This window comes from Bos taurus, chromosome 25 (assembly GCF_002263795.3).
Source record: "Bos taurus isolate L1 Dominette 01449 registration number 42190680 breed Hereford chromosome 25, ARS-UCD2.0, whole genome shotgun sequence".
Lineage (NCBI taxonomy): Eukaryota > Metazoa > Chordata > Mammalia > Artiodactyla > Bovidae > Bos > Bos taurus.
Window position 1 is genome coordinate 14,426,446 of NC_037352.1, and position 12,417 is coordinate 14,438,862.

At 51.0% G+C, this 12,417-nt stretch overlaps 1 protein-coding gene across 5 annotated transcripts in view; it reads left to right on the top strand.

The window, feature by feature from the left end:
- Nucleotides 1-12,417, top strand: part of ABCC1 (ATP binding cassette subfamily C member 1) — a 152,059-nt gene that overhangs the window by 96,292 nt on the left and 43,350 nt on the right. For all 5 annotated transcript variants that reach the window (XM_024984647.2, XM_024984648.2, XM_024984649.2 and 2 more), the window contains 4 exon segments: nucleotides 3,039-3,185; nucleotides 5,095-5,182; nucleotides 7,893-7,968; nucleotides 10,750-10,876. In XM_024984647.2, the coding sequence (XP_024840415.1) occupies nucleotides 3,039-3,185; nucleotides 5,095-5,182; nucleotides 7,893-7,968; nucleotides 10,750-10,876 (438 nt within the window).

Genomic DNA, 12,417 nt, shown 5'->3' on the forward strand with positions numbered 1-12,417 from the left:
AAGCGGGGAGAGTGGTGGGAGAGGAGGGCAGACAAGTTCAGAGCTGTGTCGTTTACCAGTCAGTCAGATTCTGGGGCCTGAGTCAAGACTGTGGCTTCTATAGTGAGTAAAATGGACTGATATTGGAAAGGTGATTTTTTAAAAAATTTTATTTTAATGATAAATAATTCACCACATCTGTGTGTGCAGTTCAGTGGTGTTTATTGTATTCACAGGGCTGGGCAACCATCCCCACTGCCTAGTTCCAGAGCACTTCCATCACCCCAGAAGGAAACCCTGTACTTAGGGGAGTCACTCCCCATCCTCCAGCCCAGGGCATCCTCTCATCTACCTCTGTCTCTGTTGCTGTTCAGTTGCTCAGTCGTGTCCAGCTGTTTGCGATCCCATGGACTGTAGCAGACCAGGCTTCCCTGTCCTTCACCATCTCCTAGAGTTTCCTCAAACTCTGTTCATTGAGTCAGTGATGCCATGCAACCATCTCATCCTCTGTCGTGCCCTTCTCCTCCTGCCTTCAATCTTTCCCGGCATCAGGGTCTTTTCCAATGAGTTGGACCTTCACATCAGATGACCAAAGTATTGGAGCTTGAGCATCAGCATCAGATATTCAGGGTTGATTTTGATTTGCCTAGTCTGGATATTTCGTTTAAATGGAATTATATATAATGTGTGTGGCTTTCATGTCTGTCTCCTTTCATTTAGGATCATGTTTTCAGGGTTCATCCATGGTGCAGTGGGAGTCAGCACTTCAGTCCTTTTTATGGTTGAATACTGTTCCTCTGTGTGGATCTGGTGGGGGGAGTTTTGAGTGAGGAGACTCTCCAGATAGGAGACGAGTGTGCCATCAGAACCTGGGGGAGAAGAGCCAACATGTGCAGTCATCCCAGGGATTGGGTGTCTGTGGCTTTTTGAGCACCTAACCTCCCTCTTGGCCACGGATCCTGGAAAATTTCCATGCCTTCCCTCAGGGTCACCTCCCTTGTTAATGTCAGAACCTGCTCTGCTTTCCAGTGCCCTGTTCTTGGTGGTTTGGTTGCCAAGTTGGGTCCGACTCTTGCGAGTCCGTGGACTATAGCCTGCCAGGTTTCTCTAACCATGGAATTCTCCAGGCAAGAATACTAGAGTGGGTTGCCATTTCCTTCTCCAGGGGATCTTCCTGACCTAGGAATCGAACCTAGGTCTCCTGCATTGCAGGCAGATTCTTTACCGACTGGGACCCAGTTTATAGATTCTTTGGAAAAATAGTCCAAGGACTTTGAACTGAGTCCTAAAACAAGAAATAAACAGCCGCCATCTACTGCATTTTACTGTTCCCCAGGCACGGGGTTAAGCACTCTTCACTAGTGCCTGGCTCCTTGCTGCCAAAAGCCCTGTGCGTGCTTATCCTGATTTCCCATTTCATAGATGGAAAAACAGATGCTGTCTACTGCCCAGGGTCACACAGCTGGTAAACAAACAGAGCTTATGGGTTTAATGTTTAAGATATACGACCTTCTAATAGGTAGCAAAGAAATGAGGCAGCTGAGACCCTGAAAATACCCTGGACCTCAGCTGCACCAGAATCTTGGCCACACTGGGATCTCCTGATTGCTGGCCATCTGTCCTGAGCTCAAGAATGAGGTCCCAGGCGGTTTATTTCCCCCCAGGGAAAGCCTTTAATGGCTCTTGGAGCCTGGGCTAACGTGGGGGTGGAGACTTGCACCCATCTGCTGGGTCCAAGGTTTTCCAGATTGCCTTGGTAATGTGTGCAGGTGACCTCCGGGGGATGTTGTTAGCCTCCCGGCAACACCTGGTACTGTGCTGGCCCCAGCAGGAGGTGGGGCCCGGGGAGACACTGTTGATCTTTTCCCGCCTAAACAGTGTGTCCCAGCCCTGGATTATTCGGGGTCTTTCATTTTTCCTGGTGAGGGAGGGCCTGCTGTCTCAGACAGCTGAACCCAAATTCCCGTTGCCTGGGAGTTGAAATCCCAAGCCTCCCCACAGGACTTAAGGCAAGTCTGATTTTGTGAGGAAGGGAGTAGGCTTCAGAGGACCCTTGGCTGTTTGTTTTTTCTTTTTTTAAAAAACCTACATTCCTTTTCTGGGGGTGCTCTGAGCTGGAAGGAGCTTTCAGCAGTGGCATGAGTCCTCCACGTCCACCCCATTTCACAGATGAGACAGTGGAGGCTGGTGAGAGGAGGTGACTTGCCTGAGGTCTCAGGGCTCCTGTGTGCTCAGGGTCATTCTAGGCGCTGAGGATACAGCCACATACACAGGTCCCTACCTTTGTGGAGTTTGCATTTCAGTGCAGAAGACAGACCCTCAATATCTGTGATCTTACAATGTAAGGTAGTGATAGGTGTTACGAAGAAAAATAAACCAGGATGTAAGGATGGTGCTGGAGAAGACTCTTGAGAGTCCCTTGGACAGCAAAGAGATCAAACCAGTCAATCCTAAGGGAAATCAACCCTGAATACTCAGTAGAAGGACTGATGCTGAAGCTCCAGTACTTTGGCCACCTGATGTCAAGAACCAATTCATTGGAAAAGACCCTGGTGCTGGGAAGGATTGAAGGCAGGAGGAGAAGCGGGCAACAGAGGATGTGATCCTTAGGTAGCATCACTGACTCGATGACCGTGAGTTTGAGCGAACTCTGGAAGATAGTGGAGGACAGAGGAGCCTAGTGTGCTGCAGTCCATGGGGCCACAAAGTCAGACACAGCCTGGCAACTAAACAGTAGCAGCAAGGATGGAGAGCGGTCTCGGGGCTGTTGTGGGTTGGGCATCCTCCCTGAACAGGGAGGATGGGAAAGTCATTTTGGGCAGGGGGCACTGCACTGACATTGGCTGAGAGGTTTGATCTCTCGTGGTGATGTTGAGGGACCCCTTGAATGCCCGTTCAGTGTCCCGTGGAGAACGGTGGCGGGAATGGCTGGGACTTTGGCTCCTAGCCATTGGTTCATCCAGTTCATTCTCTGGGTGTTAGTGAGTGCCTGCTGTATGCTAGACTTTGGGCATGTGTCGCTGCTCTTGTGACTGCGACGCTGACCTGTCTGCTTGCAGGTGGCCCTGTCCACGTTTGCCGTCTACGTGACCGTCGACGAGAACAACATCCTGGATGCCCAGAAGGCCTTCGTGTCCTTGGCCTTGTTCAACATCCTCCGCTTCCCCCTGAATATCCTCCCCATGGTCATCAGCAGCATTGTGCAGGTACAGGCGAGACCGGGGGGGTTTCAGGGAAGGGGCTCGGGGGAAACGAGCCCAAAGGGCACGAAAGTCCCCTGGACGCAGCTGCCTGTGTGTGGCTTGTCCCACTGTGCTCAGGGCGGGGGGACGGTGATGGAGGCCCAGACCTTGTGCTTTTGTTGGTCCTGCTCTAAAGAAAAAGAGACGTTTTTATTTGTTGACATGCATACTCAAGTGTATGTGTGTGTGTGCGCGCGCTCAGTCAGTCCTGTCTGACTCTGCGACCCCAAGGACTGTAGCCCTCCAGGCTCCTCTGTCCATGGGATTCCCCAGGCAAGAATACTGGAGTGGGTTGCCATTTCCTTCTCCAGGGGATCTTCCTGACCCGGAGATCGAGGCTGCATCTCTTGTGTCTCCTGCATTTAGCAGGCGGGTTCTTTACCCCTGCGCCACCTGGGATGCCCCAGGTGTATGGAACAAAAGTTACTGCAGCTAGGCTTTCCTGAGCGCTGCAAGATTCTTTCTGAAACACTGGATCCTCTCTGCTCTAATTGAGTCTGTTCCACCCTGCCCTGTCGTACTGTGTCCTGTTTCTTACACCTCCAGCCACTTCATGTTGATGTATTACAGAAATCAAACCAAATATTGTAATTGAAGCAATTATCTTTCAATTAAAAATAAATAAATTTAAAGAAAAAATGCCACCACTAAATTGATTTTGCAACCCACTCATGGGCTTGGCTCACCATTTGAGAAACTCCAGCTGGATGCCCTAGAAGCCCCCAGCCCGGGTGGTGATTCTAAAGGAGAAGAAGCCACTCAGTCACACTTACACCCTCTGAAGCTCCTGCACTTTCCTGCCCACGGTGTTTGTCACACTCTTCTCCCTAATTGTGCACACGTTTCCATGAAAACCGTATCATTAGCCACATTGACAAATAAGCCTTAAGGTTTCATTGTCCAAGCCCTGGTCAAGGCTTTTAAAAAAATAAGCTAGTAAAACCCCTTCTTATTATGACTGATTTCATGTGTATGCAGAAGTGGCGAGAATAGTATAAGAATGCCGCATGCCCATCACCCAGATCCAGCATTTTGCCTTGATTACTTCATCTCATCCTCTGTCTTCCTCCCTCCCTCCATTCCTTTCTCTCTCTCTCTTCGCTGAAGAATTTTAAAGCAAATCCCAGATCTCTTGGCATTTCACCCATAAATATTTCAGCATGCATTTCTTCTTACATAAGTAACACCATTATCAGACCTAACAAAAGTAACAGTAATCTCTTAAAATAATACTTGCCCCATATTAAAATGTTCTGGATTATCTCTCAGCAATGTCCTTGCTATTGGGCTGTTTAAATCAGAACCTTTGCTTTTTTTTTTTTTTTAATTTGTTTTTGTTGAACATATGTTCAGTACACGCAGCATGGTGATTTGATACATGGATTTGTGGCACTGCTGTTACGACCATAGCGTCAGCTATACCTCAGTCACCTGTCACGGTTATAGTTTGTTTTTTTGTGGTGGGAGCCATGCAGTTCGTCTCTTAGCAGCTGTGAAGTTTATCATACAGCATCCTTGGCCACAGCACTGTGCAGTGCATTCAGCCTCCAGGACACCTTTATCTCCGAGTTTCACGTTTGTCTTAAGACCATTGCCTTCAGTTGTTTCTCAAGTCTCTTGTCTGGCCAGGACGGTCCCCCACCCTCCTCTGTAATGCCACCTGTGGGCTTTTTAAAGGAAGACAAACAAGAACCCAGACCCATTTAATTTTTTTCTTCTGAGGTGTCCGCTCGGGGTAGGAAATGCAGAAACTTCAGAAATAAGGGAGGATGTGGGCCCTTCCGCACCCAGGGGAAACCACTGTGAGTTAGCCTTGGTCTGTTTTTGCAAAAACATGTTTAAAAATAACCGCAGCTTGTTGCTCTCCATGCAGGCGAGCGTCTCCCTGAAGCGCCTGAGGGTCTTCCTGTCGCACGAGGACCTGGACCCTGACAGCATCCAGCGCCGGCCCATCAAAGACGGTGCGTCCCGGGAGCGTGGACGACCTAGGCCTTCCCAGGAGGGTGAACGCGCACCTCTCGTATCTCGCCTTCTTGTGAGAGGCCCACCCCTCCCCAGGGCCAGATTCCAGGGCCCCAGCTTCCATTCCATTCTGGGCAAATGAGCAAACTAAGGAAGGGTCGCCAAACGCCACCCCTGTAGCTGTGCCGCCTCAGGCAGGTCACTTTACTGGTCTGAGCCTCACTTTCCCCATCTGGGCAATGGAAAGGACCGTGCCTTTCTTTTTTTTGGTAGATTTGTTATTCTGTAGCTTATTAATTTATCCTTTCCCAGTGGACCCCTGAGCAGGGATCTCCAGGCACTCAATAAGAAATATTCATAGAACTAGTGCTAGTGACCGCTTCCGTTGTAACGACACGCCCGCTAGGTGTGTCCTCTCCTAAGGACGTCACCATACTCGCCCGTCCATGGCTCACCGCAGCTCACGGAGGGGCGCTGTGGAAACCCCCCATCAGCAGATGAGGACGCTTGCCTGGGTAACTCGCACAGCAGTAAGAAGTAGTCAGGATTCACATCCGCAGCCCGTCAGCAGAATCTGTGTTCTCACCGATGGTTCCGCGTCTCTGCACTGAGATTTACCGAGCAGCCGCTGTGTGTCAGTCGTTGTTCTAAGGACTGTCTGTGTTGCCTCCTTTTCCTCCTCATGACAGCTCTGTAAGGTCGATCCCATTAACAATCCCAGTTTACAGATGAGGAAAGTGAGGCACAGAGAAGTGAAGTAACTTGCCTGTGCTTCACCAGCTAGGAAATGGCCACACGGAATTTGAACCCACAGAGTCTGGCTCCCAAGCCCAGTAGATGTGGTCAGAGGAATGAATGTGTGTATGCATGTGAGCGGTCCATCGCGTGTACGCACGTAAGCAGTGTAGCATGTGTGTACATGTGAGCGGTGCAGCAGGCATTCAGATGTCCTCAGTGGCGTGTGGAACACCCAGCACAGCACTTGCCAAACAAAGATCATGGTAGTCGATCCCCCCCCAGTGTATGTGAGAGGCGGTCGGCATGGGGGGCCGCGTTCCTCAGCCTCAGCACCACCAACATTCGGGTCAGGGTCACTTTGCTGTGGGGATGTCCCATGCGTTGTACTGAGTTGGCCAGAAAGTTCATTTGAGTTTTCTGCATAACGTTACGAAAAACCCAAACAGACTTTTTGACCAGTGCTCTAGGCTGCTTGAGCAGCACCCCTAGGTGCCAGTAACACCCATCCCAGGTTTGACAACTGAAAATGTCTCCAGACATTGTGTCCCTGGGGGATCAAAGTCACCCCTAGTTGAGAACCACCACTTCCTGGAACCTCCCTCCCGATTTCCCTGGGCTGTGGTTGTCCAGTTTCTGTTGTGTTGAGGATCGAGTTATTCCCCGCCCCCAACACACACACACATGTGTACACAGACATGGACACACACAAGTTGCAGAATGATGCCGTCTACTCCAGGGTTTGGGGTCAACCAAGGAGGTTTCAAGCTCCCCAAATCAGCTCACAGCAAGAGTCATGTTGGAAAACCCCTGGGCCTGGGTCCAGGCCTCAGTTGAGGTCTCAGCCCCTATTCTCTGCCCTGAAGGCAGCCCCTCTTAGACGCTCAGCTTCTGAGATGTTTATCCACACTCTCCGGGTGCCAGATGGGGGCCCTTAGGCAGCTCCCGGCCAAGTCTTGTAGCCTCTAGCTTGACCAACTCTAGTGGCTTTTCTTAAATTCCTTAAATAGCACCTTCAAGCTTCCTCCTTGTTTTCTGTTTCAGGGGACAGATGGGGGCCAGGCAGGTTAAGTTCGGTTAACCAGTAACTTCCTCTCCTCACAGATTTTGCTGCTTTGGTGGGTGGGGCAATTTATTTATGCCTTTGACAACCTAGAAGCACCTCCCCATCTTCTCTTTAGATGGTTTCAAGTTGGCTCATCATTTCAGTCAGAAGTTGTTTAAGTGAAGGGCATGGAGTAAAAAGAGAATAAAAGGAGGGAATGTTGATGGAGGCAGAGGGGCTAGAAACACGTAGGTCCGCCTTGCACAGACTTTGTCTGGCTTGCCTTCCCCTCCCCCACCAGGATTCCCCATTTCCTGTTGCATCCCCGAGTTTGCACAGTTTACAGAGGTGGGTGTTGAGGGGAAGACCGACCTGCCCTGACCTGAGCGGCGTGGCTGGAGGAAGGGAGAGAGGGGATGCAGGGAAGTGAGTTAGGCTGCCCTGGAATCTGGGAGTTTCAGGGTGAAGGACCCTACTTCGAACATTAAAGGAGGGGCCCTGGAGGTGTAATGAGGGCCGTGGGCCAGCCTGAGCTGATCAATCACAGGCGACTGCATGAGGGCGCTGCTGGGGCCCTGTGACCTTAGCTTCTGCTCACCCCGCCCCTCCCCCAGAGCTGCCGGAAGCTCCCAGGGATGAGTGCGGGAGGCCCCGGGTGTCCCTGGCCCTCCCAGATTGTGCGGCCGCCTATCTTTCAAAGGCAGAGCCCTCTCGTGGTTTCGGCTCTCTGTGTGGAGGCCGTCTCCAGAGCTGCTGGTTGAAGTTCTTCAGAAACAGTGACTGATGTGACCAGATAATGCCTAGGATGGGTGTCCAGCCTCTGGAGTTGAACAACCTGATAAGGAAAAACAAAAAGTAAGAGCCTGCTGCTCAAGCGCAGGCCACGGCTGCACCTGCGCCTGACGTGTTATATCTCTGGTGCCTTCCAGCTGGAGCCACGAACAGCATCACCGTGAAGAACGCCACGTTCACGTGGGCCAGGAATGACCCCCCCACGCTGCATGGGTAAGTGGGACGTGGAGAGAGCCACGGGGCTCTGGGCAAACGCAGGTCCGAATTCCAGCCGAACTCCAGCTCTGTAACCATGAATGGGTCACTCTGCCTTTCTGAGCATCAGTTCGGCTCATCCGGCTGGTCCCGTCGCACCTGCTTGGGCTTTGGGGAGGAGCAGATGACCGTGGGCCTGGCTCAGAGGGTTCCCTCAGACTACGAGTGACTCGAACCTTGCCCAGATAGGCTTAGGCAACAAGCCTTCTGGTTCACATAACTGCCAAGGTTCACGTTCAGGTTTGGTGTGATCCAGGGACTCAGACAGTGCCTCTCCTTCGTGTCCTTGTTCCTCAGCTATCTGTGCTGCTTCTTTCTCAGACGTCCTCTTCCCTCAAGATCTAAGTGGCCCCCATCGACTCCAGGTGTCCCTCGTATGTCATCAGGAGACCCAGTCTCTTATTGGCCCAGGTTGGGTCACGTGCTTCTCCCTGAGCCAATCGCTGTGCCAGAAGAGACAGAGCACACTGATTGGCTGGTGGGTCAGAAGTTGTGATGGTGGCAGGAAGGCTTGGGTCTGCTGAAAACTTGTCCGCTCACGTGTGGTATCAGTCTGGGTTGTTATCCATCCTCTCCCCCAGCTGCCTGGTTCACCCTTTCCCACCATTTCCATGTCTGGGACACTGCCCACCTCAGTCCTTATTTTTATAAGTCACAGCATCCTGGGAATTGACCTGCTTCCCTGGCTACTTGCAAATGCCTCTGAGTTCTTTCTAACTGCAGGCCTTGCTCCGGGGATCTCAGACTTCCTTAAGGAGTCCCCCATCACAGGGCCAGACGGGACATTTTTAGGGGCCAGATTTATACCCACCCATGCCCCCAAACAGAGAAGGCAATGGCACCCCACCCCAGTACTCTAGCCTGGAAAATCCCATGGACGGAGGATTCTGGCAGGCTGCAGTCCAGGGGATTGCTAAGAGTCGGACACGACTGAGCGACTTCACTTTCACTTATGCATTGGAGAAGGAAATGGCAACCCACTCCAGTGTTCTTGCCTGGAGAATCCCAGGGATGGGGGAGCCTGGTGGGCTGCCGTCTATGGGATGGCACAGAGTCAGACATGACTAAAGTGACTTAGCAGCAGCAGCATGCCCCCAAATAATTGCCCCCTTACTGAGTAGCCAAATTACTGCTGTATTTTATTTGAGGATGTGGGGAGGGGCAGATCAGACTTTCTGGAGAAACGAGTCTGTGTAACACTACCCTGGATGGGACTGCATGTTTAGGAAGTTCTTCCTTATGTTTAACTTAACTCATGTCAGCTTCAACTTCAGCTTTTCTCTTGTCCTGCTTCATAAGTGAGTAGTCTGTCTGTGCCTCTGTCCCTCTGTCTGTCCTTCTAGCCTCAAAGACCTTCTTGTTCCCATCACCCTCCCTTGACCAACCCATTGAATATCCACCCGTCAACCCCCACCGACCCCAGGTTTCTCCATCCAAACCTGTGCAATGTTCCCGTCTTGCCTGGGTGATCACAGGAGCTGCCTCCCTAGGCTGACTGTTCTGTTCTGGCCCCTTCATCCATTCCCCTCCCAGCATAGAACAAAAGAACAATCAGTGTGACCACGTAGCAGGTACGGAAGAATTGAACAATGGGAGCAAAAGCCATCAGCCTTTCCACCAATATGTTGAAATCATAATAGCAGAGCTTGGAAAGTGCAGCTGATGTATAGGTGAACCCAAGGAGGCCCTGGACATGCCCATCCTTCCCCAGTGGGTGGGATTCCCCATCTCCACTTTGCTGTCTGCTGTGGAGGGCTGGGCGTGGTCCTATGTCGTGTGACGCCCATCTTGTCAGCAGAGTGTTGAGCCTGTTGTGTTGGGTTGGCCAAAACGTGTGTTCAGAGTTTTCCGTAGCAGTTTATGGAAAACCCCGAACAAACATTTTGGCCAACCCAATACGATTACTGTTATATCTGCCAAAGGGCCATGTCAGTAGAGACATGTTTCTGAAACTCTGATTCAATTGTGTTAGGCCCTCCTGTCTGGCTTCCAGCTGGGAAGTGTGTCCTCTGGGGCCCTCTCGGGTCTGGACACCACCCACCCACCTCTTCAGGACTGACCTCCCACTCCCTGCCTCATCTTGTGTCATTGACCTGTCTACCTGTGGTCACGCCTGTGATTTCACACCCATAGGCCTTTCCTCACGCTGTCTCCAGGTGTCTGGGTTGTGCTCACCCTTCCTCTAGGCTTGGTTTTGGCGTGGCCTCTTTGTTGAGCGTCCCTATTGGTTCAGTAGTAAAGAATCCACCTGCAATGCAAGAGGTGCAGGAGATGTGTGCCCGATCCCTGAGTCAGGAAGATCCCCTGGAGGTGGGCATGGCAGCTCACTCCAGTATTCTTACCTGGAGAATCCCATGATCAGAGGAGCCTGGTGGGCTACAGTCTGTGGGGTCGCAAAGGGTTGGACATGACTGAGTGACTGAGCACACACGCACCCTTCCTTGAGCACCTGCATCATGCCCCCAGGTGAAGTGGATCCCCCTCCACTCAAGCCCCCTTCTCCTGTCTCGGTCGCTCCTGCAGGGGTCTTTCCTAAGATGCAGCTGTGTCCAGCCTGGCACAGAAGCCTCTGCGGCAGTTCCCTGAACTAATAAGTTCGTTGTAAGAACAGCAGGAGTGATGTCCAGGCCTCAAAGACTCCAGACAACCCTGCCTTCCCTCTCTCCCCACTCGGGGCCCGTCCAGCGTCGGGAAGCCAGGCTCCCCCATCTGAGCCCAGGGTGTGTCATGTCGTTTCAGCATCACCTTCTCTGTTCCGGAAGGTTCCCTGGTGGCCGTGGTGGGCCAGGTGGGCTGTGGGAAATCGTCTCTACTCTCAGCACTCTTGGCCGAGATGGACAAGGTGGAGGGACACGTGACTGTCAAGGTAGGAGGCCTGGGTGGGGGCCAGGTAACTCACTGCCAAGGGGAAGGCCAAAGGGCTATGCGGCGTTTCCTTTTATGAGCTTGTTAAGCAGGTGGGAACTCCTTTTGTTCTCTTCTTCTCTCCCCTCCTGGAAGGCAAGATTGTGGTGTCATTTAGTTCCTGCTGTGTCTCAGCACCTAGAATAGTGCCCAGGATGTAGTAGGCACTGGATAAGTATTTAGTAAACACACGAATGCCCATTGGTCCACCCTCTGCCCTCAACTCCCTCCCCATCGCCGGCCTGCAGTGTGCATCCCGGGGCCTCCTTAAGCATGGCTTTTTCAGGCTTGTTCTTTCTCTTTGTGGTTCTCCGTGTATCTCTTTTGGCAAATGTAACAACACTTAAAATTTTTTATTGATGTCATTGGAATATTTCCTTGGAGAATTCTTTTTAAGGGACTTATTTAAATTCTCAGTGTTTGTTGGATTCTTAATATGGGGCTAAAGGGAGACTGTTTTTACTGCTTTTAAAAACAAAGTGTTTTGAACTGAGTTGCAGTATGTCTTGGGAGAGAGTTTAAGAGGCTGCCTTAGTGAACAGATGTGTCGCATCAGAATCAGGAGCCTTGTTTGGCATTTAGCTCTGTCCCCCGCCCCCAAAACCCTTCCCTGGGGTTGGGGATATTTTCTTCCAGAGTTTTGTTGACACCAGCATTTCCTGGTCTGCAGCAAATTCATCTTACTATTTAGGGAATAAAGAGTCCTGGGCTCAAACAAGCTTGGGAAATAGTACAAATTCTGATTCCTTCCCTGTTGGACACTTAAAGGCTCTGATAAGTCCTACAGGGAGGAAAAAAAAAAAAACAACCTATTTAATTTTGGTTAATCCTGCATGTCCCAGACACATTTGCCTGCACCTCTTTGTTTTCTAGACAGCAACTCCTTATGTCTTAAGATTACTTTCTTCCTGGAGTCTACTTTTGGGGGATGCTGGTTTGTGCCATAGTTTTCATTTCAGAGCAAAATCCTTTCTTTGCTGATGATCATATGCCCATTGAGCCTTGTGTGCCTTAGAGAAAGTGTATGATAGTTGGGTCCAGACTAACGAGGGTTTTCCAGGAGGCACTAGTGGTAAAGAACCTGTCTGCCAGTGCAGGAGACACAGGAGACAGAGGTTCAATCTCTGGGTCAGGAAGATTCTTGGACCTATTGTTTTAAGAAATGATCTGTCATTACTTTCAAATACATGCTATAAAGTAAGGTTCATAAGCAGCATGAGCTAGGTTAATTGGAAGAAGACTCGGGATCATGGTGGGATCCACACTGCCTTCTGTTTGATTAACCCTGGGTTTCCACAATCAGAGCCCTATTGACGTTTCATGCCAGATAATTCTCTGCTGTGGAGGCTGTCCTGTGCACTGTGGGGTGTTGAGCAGCATCCCTGACCTCTGCCCACGAGATGCCAGAAGCAGCCACAAGTCATAACAACCAAAAGTGTCTCTCGACATTGTCACTTATGTCCCCTGGGGGGCAAAATTACCCCCAGTTGAGAACCACTGAAT